Raw genomic sequence first — 24,561 nt, forward strand, 5'->3', positions numbered from 1 at the left:
AGAGTTCTTTGGTATTTTCTAATATATCAGGTACCTAATATAGCATGTGACCCAAAGAAGGAATTCTCTTGAAAAATGAATAGCCCACTACATACCACTTTTCTAACAGCTTTATTCAACTGAATTCTCACAAGGATACTGGGGTGCTGTCATTGATTTCATTTTATAGAAAGGAAACCGAGATACAACAAAGGCTACAGAGCTCAGAAACTTGGATAAATTCTATTCTCAGAGTCTGAGTTAAAATATCATGTAGAAACAATTGAGACAATGACAGAACAGGCACAGGAAAACTTTTTCTTCAGCTAATAAGTAAAAAGCAAAATATGTATATAAGGTGCTGAATTTGAGGACTAACTGAAAGGGCACCCAAAGCCATTAAAGGATCATCTTGATATACTTCCTCCTTTCTCAAGCTTAGAAATAGTCATGTAACAAAACTTTTTGTTTTAGCAGGAAAGACTTCAGGTCATCATATTTTTCAAAGACATTCCCCAAATTAAGTGTATAAATTAAATGCTTGCCACAATGAATTTATTTTTATTTTTTCCACTTCACTCTATTTAAGCTGTTATTGAGTGGTAGACAACATCTTTATCAATTCCCAGTTAAGTATTCTTCAACACTTTTATTTTTTCTCAAATAAGTATTCTCACATTACAAGTGTAACAATAAGAAAAGTCACTTAAAGAAGCATGGCTCTCAGAGTCAGAAGAAAATCTTAGAGATCACTGTTTGTAAACACTATCTACTGAGAGTATATGATGTATGATATTCATACATCAGCCCTTATAGACTGGGGTTGGAACAGCCAAAGCATTCCAATATCTTCTCAAAGATTTTCATTTTCAAAGTTCATTTACTGGCATTGACTGGGAACATGTTATTTTTTAAAAAGATGATTAAGGAAAAATCATATATCAAATATCTTATTGGAATTTGTAGAAGCAATGTCTTTATACTCTTTCGGCAATATATATTCCTCCAGAAGCATAAATTATGCCATGGTTAGTAGATACATTATAGGAAACTAAAATGATGAGAATATAGAGAGAAATCATACCTTCTATCAATAGCTCTTGTCCATGACTGCCAAGAAGTGTACGAGATAGGAATGGGGCAAAGTCTACAAAAATTTCACGAAGAAGAGGAGCAACTTTTTCTAAAGCTCTTTCAAGTTTTGCAGTGATGCTGTTGAAATTAAGACACAAAGACTAATAAATATAATTCAATATAAAATGCCAAATAAATTTTACTTAAAAGTAAAATCTTTAAAAACCATAAAAGCCCGTTTCTAGCCAATGGAATAGTTAGGAGCTTCATGTAGAAGGGATATCCTATACAGTTTCACATAACAGTCAAACAGCTATTTAAGACATTAGCTAAATTAGAATGACTATACTGTAGAAAGGAAATGGGTGTTTACCACCCTAGAGGGACACAGATTCTTTCACAGGTCTAGGAAAAGGAAAATAAATTACTGAATGCCTTCTCATTCTATCCATCCATTCATAAAAGAAAATGGTCTTGACCACCTACAGTGCCTGATACAAACTTAACTCTTGCCATCAAAGAGTAATCTCAGAAAAGCTGGAGAAATAAAGGAATAACTGGAATTCAGTGTAATACAGTTTAACTGCTTTGTCAAAGTCATAGTTTCCATCTCATAAGCCCATTTACTTCCACTATTATTCCCCACATCATTATTTATATTGTTTATCACTGAATTTTAAGGTAATAACCTTATATAACTAACCAATGTTTGACATTTTTGAAAATATATTTAGCAGTGTATGGAAAAGAAAAAAAAATGAGTGAAGAAACCATTTCTGCTCAGGCAAATAAACGATTTGGTAACAGATCCATCTTTTGTTGGATGTAGCAGGTGCTTGGATTGGAGTCCTAACTCTATCAGAACTAAATCCTGAAGATGACTTAGGGCTTTCTGTGTCTTCCAAATGAAGATGATTATAGTGCCTACACAGTGAGGAATAAATATGCTAAGTTCCATAACAGTGAATAGAAAAGTACCTGGTAAATAGTCAGAGGTCAATATTGGTAGTGTTTGTAACTGTTACTCTGAATTAAATGTACTGATATTTATTATTACAAAATATGACTCTGATACATTAAAAACAAATAAATAGAATATGTTAGATAAGCATACATTCTTCTACACAGAAGGCACATACAATAAAAAATTAAACAATACCTCTAACTAACCAAAGTTCTATTACAATGACTAGGTAGTATTTTTGTTATATATGCAGCAAAACAGATACTTGAAAAAAGGCAACAAATCATATAATAATCTGCAATATATTACTAATATTTAAAACTAAGCTCCGAGATCTTTATTATTTTAAGTGACTAAATAGGAATTAGGGAATAATGTAGGATCCTTTCCTTCCTAACTTGGAAACAAGTTTTGAATTTTGAACATTCAAAGTCAAACCATTAACACTTTCATCTAACTTCACCTCCTCTTTTCTGAGTCAACAGCTTCAGAGAAAGGAGAAAACATAAAGGAAACTTGGGTTTAGTCCCTTCCACAACACTTAGAGAGTATTATGGAAGAACAACTTAAAGGCGATAAAAAATGGTTTGGGTAGAGTTTGACAGACTTGCTGAGGATACGAGTTTCAAAGTTCTCCCCTACTCTTATTCCTGAAGCAAGGACCTACTTTAGGATACTGGTTCCTAAGCATTAAAATGGACCTTAATCACTTAGAGGCCCCCTCCCTTCCTCCTGGTTTCTTTTTCAGGGTACACTGGGAGAACTGGCGTGTCTAACAAATTTTCCAGTGGCCCTGAGGCCATTTTTCAGAAAGCATACTTTGGGGGCCAGCGCTGTGGCTGAAGCGCCAGCATCCCACACGGGCACCTGTTCGAGTCCCAGCTGCTCCACTTCCAATCCAGCTTTTTGCTTCTACTGCCCGGGATAGCAGTAGAAGATGGCCCAAGTCCTTGGGCCCCTGCACCCATGTGAGAGACCCGGAGGAAGCTCCTGGCTCCTGGCTTCGGATTGGCACAGCTCCAGCCATTGAGGCCACCTCGGGAGTGAACCACGGATGGAAGACCTCTCTGTCTGTCTCTCCCTCTCTCTGTAACTCTGTCTTTCAAATAAATAAATCTTTAAAAAAAAAAACACACACTTTGACAATAGCAGTTTTAATGAGAGTATTTGCTGCTAGTAATTATGCATTAGAAAACTAGCAAACAAAAAAATGCTATCTGCAGTCATGGAATACTCATAATCACACGAGTAATCTCTGATTTACATAGTGAATATGACAAGAGCTTCCTTTTTTTGGAACTATTTCATAAATTCATTCTAATTTCTGGGATCATGTCCTAAAACTCTTCCAGCTAAACTAATTATCTCGATTAAGTAATGGTGGTGATAATGGTAGGATCAAGTCTATGAAGAGAAAAATCTAGATATAATTATTGCTAACAGTTTCTAAAGGTGAGCTCTGAAGAAATGAATAATTCACTGAAAATTAATAAATGAAAGTGAAATTACTTGAGGAAAACTCTAGATTTCAAAGCTTGATATACTATTGGTTTTATTGCACTATAATCTAATTAGGGCCAAGAATAACTTCTTCTCAATTTGAGACCTTTACCTTGATTTACAGGATTCTGTGTGATTTAGAGGCTTCAGAATTGCAAAAAATACTGTTCTTGGTGATTAAGTTAAATCTAATAGAAACTTCAATTAATGTGAACAACTTATTACTTCTATGTGGGTACATAAACACATTAATTATCAATGATTTTGACTTCAAGGTAATGAAGAAAAACAGACATTTCTCAGTATGTGAATCTCCATAATAGATTTTTTGCAATTATTTTCTTAGGAAATTTAATAGAATGTTAAATATTGCTCTTACACATATTTAACAATGACATCAATTTTCCAATAGAGAACAAACAATATAACATTTAACTTATAAGAGACCAAAGATTTCAATCACAGATAAACACTATCAAATAATATTCCCAAATTTCTCTAATAAACAACAATAAAATATTCTAAGCCAAAATGATCACTTTTTACAAAGAAAAAGATGGAAAGTTTTTTGCTGTTGAAATTTACAGTTTCCCCACACTGTATTCAAAGAAGTGTAAAAAATGTAAAAAGTACATGATCTTCATCCTTATACAATTTAAATTCCCCCAAAAAACAGTACAAATTTCCTCATTTATTACCTGGAAAATAAAGATTAATAACCAAAAAAGAAAATAAAAGAAAAATAAAACTGCGCTTTAATTTTATTTTTATTTCACTTTTCATCTCAGTGAAACATACAATTTATGAGAAAGCTATTATCTGCTAAGATAAAAATTAATTGAAAACATATAATTTGATATTTAATTATAAATATTGCTTCACGGGATCATACCATGTAAATGACAATATAGTCTTTCCTCACAGTACATCATTGTCATGAATTTCTTACTCTGTGATATTAACATCTGTTTTCAAGCACTCTGGCCTCAGAATCAGCCCTTAAGGCTTCAGATCTGGCTCAAAAGTCCATGAGAGTTTCTCAGGCATGGAAAGCCAAGACATTGTGGCAAAAAAATGACCTAAATCAAACATCTATGTGAGTGAGATCCCAGCGGAAAGAACGGGCCATCAAAGAAGGAGGTACCTTTCTCTGAAGGGAGGAGAGAAATTCCACTTTGACTATGGTCTTGTCTAAATAAGGTCAGAGTTTGTGAACTCAAGAGGCTTCCACAGCCTTGGCAACTCATGACAAGAGCCTCCAGTGATTACTGACACCATAAATAAAGAGTGTCAATTGTTAAATCAACAACGTGAGTCACTGTGCACTTACTCCCCATGTAGGATCTCTGTTCTTAATGTGTTGTACTATGTAAAGTAATGGTAAAACTAGTATTCAAACAGTACTTTATACTTTGTCTGTGTGGGTGCAATCTGTTGAAGTCTTTACTTAGTATATACTAAGTTGATCTTCTGTATATAAAGATAATTAAAAATGAATCTTAATGAAGAACGGGATGGAGAGGGAGTAGGAGATGGGATGGTTTGTGGGTGGGAAGGTGGTTATGGGAGGAAAAAGCTGCTATAATCCAAAAGTTGTACTTTCAAAATTTGTGTTTATAAATAAAAGTTTTAAAAAATCTGTTTTCAAGAAAAAATATTATCTATGTACATAATGTCTACTTTTGAAAGGATTATGAAAGGATTAAAACATTAAAAATCATAAAATCCTCATTTTTTAATGCAAATGAAAAAGAAGGTTATTAAAGTACGCAGAAGTAAAATTAGAATATGGTGCTTTCTGTTATAGCAACAAGGTTTTCTTGTAATATTAGCCTCTTCCCTTATTTTGAAATAATGTAAGGCTTTTATTTATCTTTAGGTTTAAGTTGTATTTTATCAGAATAATTTCTAGTGTTTCATGTTGTCTTTATTAAGATCTTTGTTCAGAAAAAACTAAGTCATCTATTTATAAGATCTAAAGGTTATATTCTTCAACTATGTAACTTTCTGTATTTGTCTTTAAAGCTTTTTGGCACTTTGAATAGATAATCATTGTTTCACAGTGAAAAGTAAATTTAAAAAAACACTAATTGACACAAGAAAAATATGGTCTTAAATCCTGTATGATTAAGTGAATGCTTCTTATTAAACAGAAATTGAATGAATAAATAACAATCAGAAGAAAATAAGTTACTGTTTAGCAAATTCTTTTGTGAGAAAAATTAGCATACTTTTCTTTAGGAAAATGACTAATTTTTTTCACTTTCTTATAATGTATATTTTCATTTACTCAACAAAATTCATTTAATCTCATTTAATGCACAGTGTAACACAAAGGTTAACAACATGGAGAATCTGTTTTAATAGCCTTTAAATGAGATTTATAATCTCATATTCTAGTACCTTCCTATTACTTGGAAATGTCTTATGTCCTAAGAATAGAATTTATCAACACTAGACTAAAATGCATATGATGACAAATCACTTTTTCCATTGTTTCCACTCTTTTTTTCATCCCCTTCAGCCATCCTATTAAAGCTTAGGATAGTTGACTGGTACCTACTGTAACTGTGGCTCCTTTACTTGATAGTACAAATGAACTCTTTTAAGAAAGGGACTTACTGATTTCCTTGAAGAAAATTCCTGCTTTAACTCAGAAAAACTAATTTGTCTGTATGTGTGAGGGGGAGAGTGTTGCTTTTTGGTTAAAAAAAAAAGGAATTTATAAATACATAAGATTCTCAGGGTTACAATAAATACATGATAATGAGGATAACACAATCCTCTTATTTATGTGATATTAATGCAAACAGTACAGATTCAATGCAGTTCAAAGATATAATTCTAAGAATAGAACAGGCCGGTGCTGTAGCTCACTTAGCTAATCCTCTGCCTGCAGCGCCAGTATCTTATATGGGCACCAGGTTCTAGTCCTGGTTGCTCCTCTTCCAGTCCAACTCTCTGCTGTGGCCCAGGAGGGCAGTGGAGGATGCCCCAAGTGTTTGGGCCCTGCACCAGCATGGGAGACCAGGAGGAAGCACCTGGCTCCTGGCTTCAGATTGGCGTAGCTCCAGCTATTTGTGGGGTGAACCAACGGAAGGAAGACCTTTCTCTATGTCTCTCTCACTGTCTAACTCTGCCTGTCCAAATTAAAAAAAAAAAAAAGAATAGAATGATATTTCCCTTCTTCTTTCCCTTATCATGTGGAATGAAATAAGCTGGACAAAGGAAATATTCACTACTCTAAGAAAATTACCAACTCTTGGAAAATACAACATTCAAAGGAAATAATAACAATTTGGATGAAATTCTAAAGCTCCAATTCCTACATTAGAACATTATCACTTAGAACATAAGAGCTTATTATTAAGGTTCAAAAACACTACAATTCTATATTGGCTTTTTTTTTAACTTTTTTTTTTTTTTTTTGACAGGCAGAGTGGACAGTGAGAGAGAGAGAGACAGAGAGAAAGGTCTTCCTTTGCCGTTGGTTCACCCTCCAATGGCCGCTGCGGCTGGCGCACCACGCTGATCCGATGACAGGAGCCAGGTACTTATCCAGGTCTCCCATGGGGTGCAGGGCCCAAGCACTTGGGCCATCCTCCACTGCACTCCCTGGCCACAGCAGAGAGCTGGTCTGGAAGAGGGGCAACCGGGACAGAATCCGGTGCCCTAACCGGGACTAAAACACGGTGTGCCGGCGCCGCAAGCCGGAGGATTAGCCTAGTGAGCCACGGCGCTGGCCTATATTGGCTTTTATGATTACTAACAATAATTACTGATAAATAATAGTAATTACAGTAGGAACCAAAGTATTTGAGTCATCCGCTACATCTCTGGATGCCTGTTAGCAGAAAGCTGGATCTGAAGCAGAGTAGCTGGGACATGAACTCTTAAAAGGGATGTGGGTGTTCCAAGATGTGACCTAAGCTGCCATGTGCGAAACACATGTCCTCAATTTTATTTAATTTTGTTTTCAACTTTTGTATTATTCTAGGCCCTTAGCATAATGTCACAAATATAATAAACACTAACAATTTAATTATATAGATTAAAGTTACCAAGTTTCTTCATTTCTTACAAAAGAATGAGCAACTATAATAAAATTTAGAATTTAAGGCCGGCGCCGCGGCTCACTAGGCTAATCCTCCGCCTTGCGGCGCCGGCACACCGGGTTCTAGTCCCGGTCGGGGCACCGGATTCTGTCCCGGTTGCCCCTCTTCCAGGCCAGCCCTCTGCTGTGGCCAGGGAGTGCAGTGGAGGATGGCCCAGGTGCTTGGGCTCTGCACCCCATGGGAGACCAGGAAAAGCACCTGGCTCCTGGCTCCTGCCATCGGATCAGCGCGGTGCGCCGGCCGCAGCGCGCCAGCCACGGCGGCCATTGGAGGGTGAACCAACGGCAAAGGAAGACCTTTCTCTCTGTCTCTCTCTTTCACTGTCCACTCTGCCTGTCAAAAAAAAAAAAAATTTAGAATTTAAATAATTACATGACATCAATAATGTATGTAAATGCTACAGTTCAGATATAAAATAAATGATTATGTTAGTGAATTCAATGGAAAATTTTTACTAATCAAATGCTCCTACATAAATCTGCAAATGTTGATACAGATAAGTGAACTGGTGTGCTTAAGTAAATGCAGGTGAAATGACAAGATTAGAAAAGTTTAATGATAGAAAAACTATATATCATGAAATTAAATTCTTACTACACATTATGACTAATATTGGAAAACACTAATTAAATATTTTGTCTGGCTTAGACAAAATTTCCAATATGTAATATAACACACTAGGTATCTAAGGAGTATCCTAAATCTCAGAAGCTATAAAACAGTGACCCACTGATAGTATTTTCAAACTGTAGACTCTCTAGAGCCACAGTGACTAAACAAAACGTAACACTGAAAAAAAAGCTTTGGTTATTTTATTTCCTTGTAATATTATAAACTTAAAACAGATTTTTTGGGGGGCAAGTATTTGACTGCAGTTAAGACCCCACTTGTGACACCGTCTACCCATATTAGATAATTTCGATTCAAATGCTTCCAGTCTGGCTTCCTATTAATAGATGCTCCGGGAGGCAGCATGTGACAGCTCAAGTACTTGACTCCTACCAATAATGTTGGAGACCTAGAATAAGTTCTTGGCTCCTGACTGCAGCCTGATCTAGCCCTGGTTGTTGCAGGCATTTGGGGAGTAGACCAGAGGAAAGAAGATGTCTGTCTCAGTCTCTCCACCTTTCAAATAAAATGAAAATAAATAAAACAAAAGTTTTGTAAAAAGCTTGACATTTTTCTCTTAATTCCTCCTAAACAGAATCACAGATATTTGCAAGTGCATGATGTACACCTCTACATTAAGAGATAGATGAGAGGAGGGCAAATGGCACAGTGGTTAAGTCATCTCTTAGAATACCTACATCCCTTATAGGGACATGGTTTGAGACTCAGTAACTCCACTTCTGATCCAGCTACCTGCTAATGTGTACCTTAGGAGGTGGTACAAGCACTCAGTTCCCTCCCACACACATGGGAGATCCATACTGAGTTCCAGGCACCTGGCTTCTGCCTCAATAAGCCCTAGCAACTGCAGGCCTTTGGGCAATGAACCAAGAAATTGGAAGACATTCTCTCTCTCTGTCTCTCTCTCTTTCTCTCTGCCTCTCTCTTTCCATTGGCCCCCACCTCCACTCAGGAAAACATTCTGAGCCCTGATATATAGACAGACCAAACACTTGAGAAAGAGGGAAGGCAGAATCTGAATGAACTCAAATTTGGCTAGTCCCATACCCCTGAACACCAGCTTTCAAGTACTGGGTAAGAAATAATAGCGCTACCATTGCAGAAGGGGCTGTAGTACAAGATGAAAAAAGCCTAAAAATCCAGGTGGAACAGAAATACTGGGGGAAAAATTCTGACAAACTAGCAACCAAATAAAAACAAAGTAAGGGCTGCTGTTGTGGCAAAGCAGGTATAGCCACAGCCTGTGACACCAGAATCCCATATAGGTACCAGTTCAAGTTCCAGCTGCTCTTCTTGTGATCCACTCTGTGCTAATGGCAAGAGAAGGCAGCAGAAGATGGCACAAGTATTTGGGTCCCTGCCACCCACATGGAAGACTGGGATGAAGCTCCTGGATACTGACTTTAGTCTGGTCCAGCCCTCACTGTTGTGGCTACTTAAGGAGTAAACCAGCAAACAGATGATCTCTCTCTCTCTCTCTCTCTCTCTCTTTCTCTTTCTCTCTCTCTCTCTCCTCCCATCTTCCCCATAACTCTGACTTTCAAAATAAACAAATACATCTTAAAAAACAACAAAAATAAGTCTAAAGTAAAGATATAAAAATTTAAACCAAATTGGAAGATTTAGAAGAAATGGATAGACATCTGCACACACCATTTACTAAAATTTAGCCATGAGGACAATAGAAAACCTAAATAGACCAATAACCAAGACGGAGATTGAATCAGTAATAAAGGCCCTCCCAATGAAGAAAAGCCCAAGACTAAATGGCTTCATGGCTGACTTCTACCAAACTTTTTTTTTTCTTTCTTTCCTTTTTTTTTTTTTTTTTTTTTTTTTTTGATAGAGTTCGACAGTGAGAGAGACAGAAAGGTCTTCCTTCCATTGGTTCACTCCCCAATTGGCCGCCAGGGTTGGAGCTATGCCATCTGAAGCCAGGAGCCAGGTGCTTCCTCCTGGTCTCCCATGCGGGTGCAGGGGTCCAAGCACATGGGCCATCCTCCACTGCCTTCCTGGGACACAGCAGAGAGCTGGACTGGAAGAGGAGCAACCGGGTCTAGAACCTGGCACCCACATGGGATGCTGGAGCTGCAGGCGGAGGATTAACCAAGTGAGCCACGGTGCCAGCCCCTCTACCAAATTTTAAAGAAGAACTAACTCAGGGGCTGGCACCATGGCTCACTTGGTGATTTAGAAGATAATCAAACAATAACTCAATATTTGAGAAAAAGTAAAAGAATAAAAAAATTTCATTAACCAACAGACTGCATAGGAAGAAGAAGAAAATAAAGAATAGAAGGAAAAGAATCTTTTTCTTTTTCAACAACTACCAAATTGGTAACATAACAAACTGTATCAGTCAATACATTATATGCAAATGATATATAACAACAAACTAAAATATAGATTATGATTTTTTAAACAGCAATATATCCGTTGATATACTGCTAAAGAAAAACTTGCTGTATCTATAAATATAGGTAAAAGTAAAGAAAAGAAGGAAAAAGAATTACCATTAAATGCTTTATTCAAATGGAAAAGCCACACAAGGAATTGGAAAGGCTTAATTGACAAGATGTTACAATTTAAACTATACATTGCATATACATTTTTAAAATTTGAAAATACCAAAAAAACCATTTTCCCTGATATAATTAAGGATCAGAATAAATGGATCTGATGTAATCCAGTTGAAATCAGTGATTAAAAAATTCTATCTCATTTTAAATTTCTTATTTAAATCTAATATTTAATATTAATTTAATTAAATATCGTATTTAATTAAAATAAACATTTTAATGTTAACTCTTGATTAAATACAAAAAAAATAAACTACCTATGTAAATTTATTAGCATTTTCATCTGCACTAAGAAGCTAAATTTCCTACTAAAGAACAACTAAACAAACCAACATCTAAGCATCTCTGTGAGGACAAAGGAAAATTAAGATAAGCACCAATAAATTACCATTGAATGTGAAGAAGAAATCCTAGTAAGATGATTTTGGTGTTTGGACATCTCTTCTTCCATGGACATGGTTTGTAAGAAGCAGTTGAATGACTTAGAAGTTCAAGAAAAAATTTTTAAATATTTATTTATTTATTTTGCAGGTCAGTTATACAGAGAGAGGAGGAGAGGCAGAGAGAGAGATAGAGGTCTTTCTTCCGCTGGTTCACTCCCCAATTGGCTGCAGCAGCCGGAGCTGTGCAGATCTGAAGCCAGGAGCCAGGAGCTTCTTCTGGGTCTCCCATCTGGATGCAGGAGCCCAAGGACTTGGGCCATCTTCTGCCTGCTTTCCCAGGCCATAGCAGAGAGCCAGATTGGAAGTGGAGCAACCGAGACTTGAACCGGCGACCATATGGGATGCCATTGCTGGGATGCCAGCACTGCAGACAGCGGCTTTACCCACTACGCCACAGCACCAGCCCCAAGAAAATTTTTAATTTCCGAGCCCATCAAAAGGGCAGAGTTTAGAAAAACCCAAGTGACTAAAGTTGGGTATAGAACTACACCCTAGAATAGTGGTAAACCAGCAAAAAAAACTGGCCCTCTAACCTTGACTGCTTTAAGGTCATCTGGGATTGTTAGTTTCTACAGTGAGTACCAGAAGAAAATGTCTTTTTTTTCCTGCAAGAAAATGAATATTGTACCTTTACATTACCTTTGTACTCTTTCATACACTATAAATCCTTCACATTATATTAAAAACAAAAGACATAAAATAAAATAAGTAGCCAGGACTGAATGCCAAGATAAACACAAGATTACAGAAACAGATAAAGGAGAAAGTCAAATGATGAGACAAAGACTTCAGGTTAGTAAGTCTGAAAAAGGACTAGTATCTGGAACATATTAAAAAAAATCAAAAATCAAAAGTAAAAAGGTGTACAAATTGAAAAAATGGACAAGAGGGTCTGGTGCCATGGCATAGTGGGTAAAGCTGTGGCCTGCAGCTCCAGCATCCCATACGGGCACCAGTTCATATTTCAGCTGCTCTGCTTCTGGTCCAGCTTCCTGCTAATGAATGGCCTGGGAAAGCAGCAGAAGACTGAGCGCAGGTCGTTGGACTTCTGCATCCACATGTGAGACTCAGAAGAAGCTCCTGGTTCCTGGCTTCAGACTTGCCCACCTCCTGCCACTGCAGCCATTTGGGGAATGAACCAGTAGCTGGAAAATCTTTCTCTTTCTCTGTCTCTCTCCCTTTGTAATTCTGCCCTTCAAAAAAAAAAAAAAATGAACAAGAGGTTAGACAGCATTGTGGTACAGTGTTAAGCTGCCACTTGGGAGGCCCTAACAGCATGTTGTAATGATCTTACTCTTCGGCATTAACGCCACATAAACAAACTTAGGTTCACATAAGCAAAGGTTCAGTAAAGCTTTATCCTAATAGCCAAAAATTGGGGAAAAAAGAAAATTAGATGAAAGATTAGAAAAATATATTGAATTCAAAGAAGATTAAAACAACGTACTACATTTGTAGAATACAGCTCACACATTGCTGAGAGGAAAAGTCATGACTTTAACAGATCACAAAAGAAAAACCCAGTTAGCTGTTTTTAAAATGGATACTGAAAAACTGGATTGAAAAACTTAAATGGAAATTCAAGAAATCAGATTGTATTAAGGAAAAAGGGAAAAGCAGGATGATCTTTTTAGATCAAATATAATTCTTTATAAAAACTGAAGTTAATTATGACAGCACAGTAGAAGGACACAGAAATAGACTAATGGGGCAGAACTGAGTCAAAATCATGGCCAAAAATAAACTAACACTTGATTTGTGAAGAAAGTGGCAGAGCATGGGGCAAAGAAGACGTTTCAAATAAAGAGTGCTAGGTCATTTTCGTATTCTTTACACCGTTAACATTATGTTTTTTATTTATTTATTTATTTATTTATTTATTTATTTATTTTTGACAGGCAGAGTGGACAGTGAGAGAGAGAGACAGAGAGAAAGGTCTTCCTTTGCCATTGGTTCACCCTCCAACTGCCGCCGCAGCCGGCGCGCTTCGGCCAGCGCACCACGCTGATCTGAAGGCAGGAGCCAGGTGCTTCTCGTGGTCTCCCATGGGGTACAGGGCCCAAGCATTTGGGCCATCCTCCACTGCACTCCCGGGCCACAGCAGAGAGCTGGACTGGAAGAGGAGCAACCGGAACAGAATCCGGCACCCTGACCGGGACTAGAACCCAGGGTGCCGCTGCCACAGGCGGAGGATTAGCCTATTGCGCCGCGGCACCCGCAAACATTATATTTTAAAAAGTTAATTCCAGATATATTATGTTTCTAAGTATAAAAGCAAAAAATTAAACAGAAGACAAGGTAGGGAAAATGTAGGCAAAGAATTATGCAATGCAAGAAAGCACTTACCAAAAAAAAAAAAAACTGATAAATTGAATTTCTTAAAAATTTACACCTTCCACTGATCAAAGCAGACCAGATAGATAAAAAGAAGTGAAGAAGATATATTCATGTCATATAATCATTAAAGGGCTTATTTTGCAATGGTATGAAAAAGTTTACAAATTAATACAAAAAGCCAATCATTAAAGAACTAGATATTTTAACATGCACATCCCAAAAGAGGAATAAAAAAGACCAGTAATATATATAAAAGTTACTCGATCGTATTATTCATCAGGAAAATGCAAACTGAAAATAGAACAGAATGCCACTAAGCTTCAACAAAAATAGATATAATGAAAGGGGCTGACAATGCTAAGTCCTATCAATGACATGAAGCCACCAAAACTCTCATATTCTGATGTTGGACTCGTGACCTTGTATAACCATTTTGACAATACATTCGTCATTATCTAGTTAATCTGGGTGTACACAAACACTAGGTATCAGCAATTCCGGTCCACATTATTTACATAATAGATGGCTATACTAAAGTGTGGTGTACTCACACAGTAATATTTAATGCACAATAATGACAAATAATATTTTTATCTGTGTAGTTGTATTATTTTTAATAGCTAAACAATATAAATATCAAATGCACATCACAATGAAATGAATTAATAAATTAATAGTGTACATAACCAAATGAAGAAATGTGGAATAGGAATGAACAAACTGAATATGGAGGAGTCATATGTTGAACAAAAGATGCCAGAGACAACAGAATATATACCATGTATGTGCATTTATATAAATCCAAAGTATACAAAACTGTCCTAGTTAAAAACCAGGGTGAAAAATTTTAAGAGGAATGAGAACATTGGGAAAGGGGCACATAGTGGAGATTTTTGGGGTATTTGTTACAGTCTGTTTCTTGATTTGGGTGATTGCAACATGAATGTGATAATTCTTTCATTGAGCTATTATACTGTATTTGTGTTATATAATTATCCCCTGGTATCCATCAGAGATCTCAGGATTCCCTATGGATATTAAAATCTGAAAAAGATTCGCAAGTCCTTTAGATAAAGTAGAGTATTATTTGCATATAAACTATGCACATTAAATCACATCTAGATGAATTATAATTACTACTATAAAGTAAATGCTATTTAAATAGTTACTACACTATATTGTTTAATGAATAATGACAAGAAAACAAAGTTTTTATGTGTTCAGCTTTGATAAAAAATGTTTGTGAATGGTGATTGGTTGAATGTGTAGATGCAGAATATATAGATACAGGGGATGGACCATACTTCCATTAAAATTATGAATATATATATGAACACGTGTATGTGCGTACACACACAGTTTAACTCCAAGAATGATGGCCAGTCTCTTTTATATATGCTCTTTAATCACATAGACATGTTCCATTATTCAAGTTTCATGATATATTTTATACTTAATTTGGCAGAGCTAATTTCAAAGTATGTATTTTAAATTTTCATCACCCTCCAAAGATGTTCAATTCTGCCATGTTACTATTTGTGCATATTTAAACTTTATTAGAAATAGTAGCAAGTATGACAATAGATTACAAATTTAGCAGTCATCATCTTAAACAAGGTCTCTTACAAAGATAATAATGCTGATTTTCATATAATTAACAAGAAGCCTAGAATACAAATATAATGCAATTATGAAATACAATCACAAAATACATAATTAACCTACATTTCTAAGAATTCTTACCATATCTATGCTTTTACAGTGTATTGTTTCACTGTGATAAAAACCTGGAGAGAGACAAAAGATGAGGAAGAGTAAAATGAGAAAGATGAGTAAAAAAGAAATAGTTATACACACCTCATGTTTTCAGCTGAATCTTCTGGCATTGGAGCAACAGTTTGTACAGCTGGAAGATTTTTGCTGGTAGCACCATTCACAAAACTAGAAGAGGAGGAGGAGGAGGAAGACCCTGAATCCACGGCACCTGTTCCCAAAATAATAATTTTAGCCTTAAACACAATTATTTAATAAAACAATATTAATTATATCATACTATTTGATTTTGAAATATTACTCATATTGAATTTCAAAACAGACCTCATCAATTAAAATTATTTGATTATTAGCATACTCTTAATTTTTTATAATTTTAACCAATAGCTATTGTATTGAGACCCAGTTGGTTTACTTATGTTAGTCTAACAAAACTACATATTACACATGGGGTATAAATAAAAGACATCAACAAATGAAAAACTTTTAGGTAAAATGAGGCTGATAAAACAATGTAAATTTGAACATGAAAATTTATCTTTTTATTGCAATTTTTAACATCTATAATTTATAATGAATTATATCTGAGCATAAATTTGTGGCTCTGTATTATCAAATGTTTATTTCAATAAAATTATTGCTTAAGAAGGCCTATACTTGAATATAATTATAACCAGTTTTAAAATAAGGAATTTTCCTCAATGATATGAAGATGCTATTTTAGAACAGATTTTTCTACAATATTCATATGCAATGTAAATATGTTACATAGCTATGGAGTTGAGGGACATCTAGTGTTCCTAAATATTATCATACCTCATACTGATTCCCACAGAACTCAACTGCTTACCAGGATTTCCATTATAACCTTTATAAAGCACATAGATGCCAACTTGTAAACTGGATAGGAAGTCCAGTTTAGATGTTGGCTCATGAATTTTATTCCTCCCAAGGAGAAACTTTATTGACTATATTTTATTTTTCCTTGTAATATTGCATAATTATACTATCACTAAACCTCTTGCTGTAATTATTTACTATGTCTATTAATAATTCTTAAAAGAAAAATTAATAGAAAGCATCATGACTTGTCTCATACAAAGATTTAAAAAAGTAGTGATTTAATTTTCCATTTACTTAGCTCTTAATAGCAGTCAGGACTGTTTACTTGATAAATAATACTTAACACAGATTTTTTTCTTACTACATTAGCACATTAAAAAAAATTCTGGGTAAAATTTTGATAAAAGAAAATTTGTTTTATTTCAATTTGAGAGAGCCAAATGAATATAAATAATAATATTAAAAATAGAATGACCTGAAAGTCTTTAGACAAGTCAGGCAAATCATATAAATATTTATTTATAATATAAATGAAAGATGTTATATTCTTTAACACAATGCCATTAACAATATTTATTTGCTAATAAAGATATGCTTAATAGAGTACATTCTACTTACTACAACCCCATAAATGTGTTGTTCATGATATGTCACACTCAGGTGGTATGATAAACAAGATAGATACAGAAAGCACAAAGAAGAGCTACAAATTAATAAAAATGGGAAGAATCTAAGTAATGATAATAAATGGAAAAGTTCAAGGCTATACAGTTTGGAGAAGAGAAGACTACTATAGTCAGGGAAGAAAAGTCAGGGATCATCTTGCGTTGTATAAATACCTAAAATGGAATCACAAAGATTTGGGTAAGGATTTATTTAGCTAATAATCAACAGGAACATTTCTGGAAATTTACAAAAAAAAGATATTCTTTTAGGTAGGCTTTTAAAATTTATAGTGATTTGGAGTTTTTGGTTCCTAGAATCATTAGGAAATTTTGGACAATGAATTGTATACAGTTGTAACTGACATACATAAATTAATTCAATGTCAAACAATGGTTATTATTCACATACATTTTTTTATCAAGTTGAGGCTCTTGCATATCGTCAAGGTTCTTAGGGGAGCTCTGCCTTCCCTTAGGGGATTTAGCAAAGAAAATACATTATGACTCAACAGTAAATATCACCAAGTACATTTTCTTTCACTAATATTGTTAGTACACTTTGATATTCTTGATACAATTTATTTTAATATTTGTACATCGAACTTCAGTGTTCAATTTTGTTATTGCTTTTGCTCCCCTAAATCTTTCAAATACCTGCTCTCACTCTCAACATAAACATCGTGTTTTGAGAGGACTCAAAACAAAAATCAGTACCCCCTAAAATGATGACTAAAAACTGTAATTTAGAATTAAAGTGCAATAGTGAAAATCATAACATAAAGTTTAATCTTTCTTAAAGATTAAGATACTATTAAATGATCAGAGGATTTTAATTTTTGAGATCCTATAAGCAGTAAAATGAAGATATAGAAAACAGAAAGAAAAAGATGAGGTATCACAAAAATATATAAGGACAATACCTGTTGTATTAATCATACTTTTTGGTGTAGCTCCCGTGGCAGCAAATATATTAGAGGCACTGCCTGTTGGCAGCCCACTTCCCGCAGAGGTGGCTCCCACAGTGGTTACAGCTAAACTACCTGGAGGTGGCTTCTTTACTGGCACCACAACACTCCTACAAGGAAACAAGTACAAAGAAAAAGAAACATGAGGCTTAAGATGAATCCTAATCCTGCTATGACAGATATACACAAACAGCATCAAAGTTTTGTCTCTCTCATTTCTTTCTTCTCTCTTTATTTCTTTCTCCCTCTCATTCCTCTGCCCCTCTCATTACTTCGTTCTTAAAAAAAAAAAAAAAAAAAAAGTGTAACTCCTGATCTCATCTTCATCTGTGAAAAGAACATGGACATTTAGGATAAATTGTAAAATGCATTGAATATTCTAATTCACTTGGAAAACATCTGTGTAGAATCTTCAGTTTCCAAGACTTTCTTAAAATAGCATGTGGACTATAACCATAAATCATGGAGTACTGAGAAACATGTGCTCAAATTAGCAAATTTTGCATAGGAATAAGGGAGTATTTGAAAAAATATATAAAATCTTCACCTTATCCATAGCATATTTTCTCTGGGTAAAATATTCCTAAAATATAAAAACATTTGAGGGCAAAATTCTAGTTTCCTCAAAGTAAAGCTAAAATTAAATCAAGGAATAATAAAATCTAAGGGTATAATGAGATTACACTTTATTTTCCTGAATAGAATCGGGTTATTTTTCATCATAGGAATGTTATTAGAATAAAAGAGAACTGAAATGATACAACAGATATTTATTTGGAGATCTAGTTAGCTTTTGAGCCTTGATTTTTCAACAGTGTAATATTTTCCCATTTTTTAGCACTGTAAAAATAAATTTCATTAAGATGCTTTCTGAAACTGTACTAAGTTGAAAAGATAAATGAGAATACTAATTTAAAAATACAAATAGAGAAACCATTTCTGTAATATAAATATCTATATTTCCTTATAAGAAAGCTGCATTCTTTTCCAAGATTATATTACTGCAAACTTCATTTCACAAATATGCTCCAAGCATTACTTAACAATAATTAATTTAGCTAGAAAATATATTTATGAGTTCTTTCAAGTTCACATGTCATGTATGAAAATGGTGAATCACAGTGTAAAAATATCCAACATAAACTTTTTCTAAAGATTTATTTTATTATTTATTTGAAAGGTAGAATAACAGAGAAAGGGGAAGAGAGACAGAAAAAAAAAATTGATAGTCCATCCACTGGTTCATTCCCCATATGGCAGCAATTTCCAGGGCTGGGACATGAAAAAAACAAGAGCTAGGCATTTCATCCATGTAGATACTGATGAACAAGGAATTGGGCCATCATTAGCTGCTTTCCCAGGTGCATTAGCAAGGAATAGGAGTGGAAGTGAAGCAACCAGGACTTTAACTGGTGCCAATATGGGCCACTGGCCTCACAGGCAGTGGCTCAACTTGCTCAACAATGATACCAGTCCCATACACTGTCTTTTTAATCCATTTTATTTTGTTCTTTTTCTAGGGAAAAGTTCTACTTAAAGGAAACTATGAATGGCCCATCTCAAGTCTATGGCTTAAAAATCTTTTTTTTTTATTCTTTTTCAACCCCCAAAGAAACCTTTTATTTAAGGAATACAAACTTTATGCATTTCCTAAGTACAATTTAGGAAAATATTTTTTTTTCCCACCATACCTGCCTTCCCACCCACTCTCTCCCACTCCTCATCCTCCTCCCTCTCCCATTTTCAGCCTCATTTTTCACTAAGATCCATTTTCGATAAACTTTATATACAGAAGACCAATTCTATACTAAGTAAAGAGTTCAACAATTTGCATGAAAAAAAAAAACAAAAGAAAACAAACAAACAAATAAAAAAAAAAAACCTGTTCCTCAATAGTTCAGACAAGGGCTGTTCAAAGTCATTTCATGGTGAAGTGAATTTCATTTTTTTTTTTTTTTGTAGAAACTTAATTAACTTTAAAGAAGCACTCAAGAATGATACATCTTTTGCAAGCACTTAGATACAGTTATAAAACTCTTTGAGGACAGGGGTTTGGCATAGGAAGTTAGTTCACAGTGAAGTTAGTACACAGCGACTCCTCTTGTTAATTTAACAATGAACACTCCTATGTATGACATCAGTGATCACCTGAGGCTCCTGACATGAGCTGCCTAGGCTATGGAAGCCTTTTGAATCCACAAACTATTTAGAGAAGGCCATACGTAAATTGGAAGTTCTCTCTTCCCTTCAGAGAATAGTACCTCCTTTGTTGATGACCACATCTTTCCACTGGGGTCTCACCCACTGAGGTCCTTCATGTAGGACATTTTTTTGCCACAGTGTCTTGGCTTTCCAAGCCTGAAATGCTCTTGTGGGCTTTTCATCCAGACCGGAATGCCTTAAGGGCAGATTCTGAGGTCAAAGTGCTGTTTAAAAGTGATTGTCATTCCATGAATCTGCTGTGTGGACTGCTTCCCCTGTTGGAGCATTCACTCCTTTCTAATTCTATCTATTATTATCAGACCCTTAATCCTTTCCAAATGATGATTTTAACACTTAAAGTGGTTATTTTTACCACCCAGCTTAAGGGGATTTGGGGTCCCATGGCAAGTTTTTAAACTGTACCCTTAGAAGTAAGTCTATAGGAATGTATGCAGAACTATACAGCTTTATGGTTACAAACATTATACACTTCATAATTACAACTTTAGGAACATGCTGATTCTTTCCATTGTGCCCACCCTCCCACACATTCTCCTAACCTCTCTTCCTCCTCACACTCTTATTCCCATTCTTATTTTTTATTGAGATATATTTTCAATTGATTTTATACACATGTTAAAGACATCTTATACTTCCTTAATATCAACATATTTTTCAAAGAAATAATTTTGTTAGTTTCTTCAGTGACTATGTTAATGTTAAAAATCTGAATTTGTAGCAATTATTTTTTATTTTGGGGGTACTTCAAGTTTTTTGGTAACCAAATATTATTATAATCTTAAATAATTTTACTAATGAAAAAAATCTTCATGATTTCTTTCTGGGTATCTTCTTTTTCCTTATGAGTATTGTACTTAAATTATTTGAGCTGAATCTTAAACTCTCAACTATCCATTTACTTGCTAAAAGGATTCAATAACCTTTCAATCCTTACATTGGCTAGTGCTCATCTTTTGCCTTCAATTTTTTCACTGAGATGCAGTGCAACATTGTAGAGAGAATACAGGATATGGAGTCACAAGACTGAGGGTTAAAATGTGGATCACTCTCAAGCTATAAATTTTAGCTTCTCACTGTAAAACTGACAAGACTAATGTAACCTACTTTACATACAACTGTGGAGACTAAGTGAGACTGTACTTAAAGGACTATGTCAATCATGAGATACCTCATAAATGTCAATAATTGTTGTCACTGTGTAACTGAGCTAATCCTGTCTATAAGATATAAAGTATCTAGTTATAATAACTCATAAGGATCAACAGAAAAAAAGACAATACTAATATTTTGGGTTTATCATCAAAACTCCTCTCTATGCTTCTAAAGCATCATTTAGTTGGCTATCTAACAAGAAAATAAATTCACACATTCTTCATCTGAAGTCACTGGTGAAACTAAAGCACATTTACACATCTCTCAAAAATTCTTAAAGACAAAATAAGGAAAATGACTAACTTATAATTTTGTTATGAATTTGTAAATGACAGAAAAATATTGCCAAAGATTCCTGATTAACAGATCATTATTAATTATTAACTCTGGGCAAAAACTCTGGATAGCAGACTACCACTAGTATATTGTTTAGCTGTATAGTGTGGTAGATAAGAGAAATAAGTTACAATATGAAAAACAAGTTGTTCGAAAGGAAAAGATAAATTTCAAAGTCCTGTAATAATGACTTATAAAATGTGATGACATTACATGCTTGTCTAGTAGAAAAAGTAGCATCTGAATTAGAAGTAATCAATTTGAAAGCCTCACTCATTTCACTGAAGCAAACTCGGCAAGATTTTGAAAGTATGACATGCATTTAAAAATAGATTTTCACAGTGGTTAAAACCTCTCACAGACTTGGGTTAGAATTCTACCTTCAATAGTTATTATATGTGGTACTGTCCACATAAATTTCTCTAAACCCATCTCTCCTTAGGATAAAAGTGAGATTTGTAATGGTATGTACTTGGTAAGATCATTACAAAGATAAAAGGAGATAAAAATATCAAGTTCTTAGCATACTAGTTGGAATGCTGTAAATGGTCATTGCATTTTAGCAATTAATTGTATTATTGTGTCTCCTAAGAATGTTGGTGTAATCTGGGTCTGCATCAGCAATAGTACTCAGATGGAAAGAAAGAAGCAACAGTATCTGTGCACTCTGCCATCACCATATTTCATAAACAAAATCTTCACTGTATGGTAGCCTTAGCTACCATATAACTTAGCCTTAGCTACCAAAAAGTAATAGCAAACAGCTTCATGTCTATAAGAGAATTAGGATGACATATATTTGTAAATTGAGTCATGGAAGTAAAGGCAGAGATTAATAGAAAATGATGTTTTAAATAGTTATGAAAAAATTACAGAAATTTTAAAAAACCTGAAAGTAAATGATAAAGAAACAATAAAGATTCCTTATATCTCAAAAATCCAAATTCTGACCAAAAGCAGAAATCAATAATAATTTTTATGATTTCCAGTATACTTTTTAAATTTTGTTATTAAAATAAAAGTTTTTATGCATTCCATTGTTATAGTTCCAAGAAGAAAACCAAAACCACACTTTCCTCACTCCCCTGCTCTCCCCCTACCAATTCCCTTCACTTACTCCTCTTTCTTCATCAGTTTCTGAAAAGCCCAAATTTTAATTCACAGGGTTAATTTGTCAATAATCATAATATTCAATAAGTAAAGGGTAGGATGACTACAGTTCCACAGGAGTATAAACAAGGATTAAAAACAACAATCTTATTGCAAAATGACAATTTTTGGTATTATAAATTAACTGTCACATAGCAGAGGAAACATATATTTGTCTTTTAGAGACTGGCTTATTTCACAAAGCATAATGGTTTCCAGTTGCAATCATTTTGTTGCAAATGACAGGATTCCATTTTTTAGGTCTGACTAGTATTCCATAGTGTACATCTATATACCACATTTTCCTAATCCAGTCATCAGTTGATGCACATCCGGGTTGATTAAATATCTTAGCTATTGTGAATTGAGCTGCAAAAAAAATAGTTGTACAAATAACTCTTTCATATGCTGATTTAATTTTGTTAGGGTAAATTCCCAGGAGTGGGAGGGCTGGATCATGTGACAGATCTATTTTCAGATTTCTGAGGAATCGCAATACTGACTTCCATATTGGTTCCATGGTTATACTATTTTACATTGCCACCAACAGTGCATTAGTGTATCTTTATCCCCACATCTCACCACAGTTAGACTTTTTGGATTCTGGATGATGGCCATTCTACATGGGGTGAGGTGAAACCTCACAGTGGTTTTTCTTTGTATTTCCTGATCACTAGTGATATGGAACATTTTTTCATGTGTATGTTGGCTATTTGTATTCCATCATTTGAAAACTGCCTGTTCATGTCATTTGTCCATTTCTCAACCGAATTTTTTTAAAGATTTTATTATTTATTTGAGAGAGAGAGTTACAGACAGTGAGAAGAAAAGACAGAAAAGATCTTCCATCTGCTGGTTCACTCCCCAAATAGCCACAACTACTGGAGCTGCACTGATCTGAAGCCAATAGACAGGAGCTTCCTCCAAGTCTCCCATGCAGGTACAGGGGCCCCAAGCACTTGGGCCATCCTCCACTGCCTTCCAAAGCCATAGCAGAGAGCTGGCTGAAGGAGGAGTAGCCAGTACCAGAATTGGCGCCCATATGGGATGCTGGCACCACAGGTGGAGAATTAACCTACTGCACCACAGTGCCAGCCCCTTAAAGGACTGTTTTGTTGTTGTTGAGTTTGTCAGCACTTCATAAATTCTGGAAAGTAATCCCTTATAAGTTGCATAGTTTGCAAATATTTTCTACCTTTCTGTTGTTTAACTTTTAACTTTTTTGAGTATTTCCTTTGAAGTGCAGAAGCTTAATAGCATGATGTAATCCCATTTCTCTTTGTCTTTACTGCCTGTGCTTCTGGTATCTTTCCCAAGAAGTCTTTGCCTATGCCAATGTCTTGCAAAATTTCTCCAATATTCTCCTCTAGTATTTTCATAATATCAGGTCATAGATTTAAATCTTTGATTCATTTTGAGTTGATTTTTATATAAGGTGTAAGGTAGAGGTATTGTTACACACTTCTGTGTGTGTGGATCCAATTTTCCCAGAACCATTTATTGAACAGACTGTCCTTTCTCCAGGGATTTATCAGCTCGTTTATTGAAAATTGGTTGGTTATAGATGTGAGGATTGATTTCTGGGATTGTACTCTGTTTCATTGGTCTACCCATTTGTTTTTCTTTGTTTGTTTGTTTGCCAGTACCAGGCTATTTTCATTGTAACTGCCCTGTAGTATGTCTTGAAGTCTGGTATTGTGATTCCTTCAACTTTGTTTTTGTTATTTGAGATTACTTTAGCTATTTGTGGTCTCTTGTGTTTCCATGTGTATTTTTTTCTATAATTGAGAAGAATATCATTTGTATTTGATTGGAATCACATTGAATCCGTAAA

General features: G+C 34.8%; 1 protein-coding gene across 10 annotated transcripts in view; it reads right to left on the bottom strand.

Moving 5' to 3' along the window:
• The window catches only part of NBEA (neurobeachin), a 726,466-nt gene that overhangs the window by 426,212 nt on the left and 275,693 nt on the right, over positions 1–24,561 (bottom strand). For 8 of the 10 annotated variants that reach the window (XM_051831739.2, XM_051831740.2, XM_051831737.2 and 5 more), the window contains 3 exons: positions 17,823–17,977; positions 15,479–15,605; positions 1,064–1,191 (listed from right to left, as the gene is read on the bottom strand). In XM_051831739.2, coding sequence (XP_051687699.1) covers positions 1,064–1,191; positions 15,479–15,605; positions 17,823–17,977 — 410 coding nt within the window. The remainder of the gene's footprint in view (positions 1–1,063; positions 1,192–15,478; positions 15,606–17,822; positions 17,978–24,561) is intronic. The other 2 variants (XM_070049020.1, XM_070049018.1) reach the window with 1 other exon arrangement.

This window comes from Oryctolagus cuniculus, chromosome 9 (assembly GCF_964237555.1).
Source record: "Oryctolagus cuniculus chromosome 9, mOryCun1.1, whole genome shotgun sequence".
NCBI lineage: Eukaryota > Metazoa > Chordata > Mammalia > Lagomorpha > Leporidae > Oryctolagus > Oryctolagus cuniculus.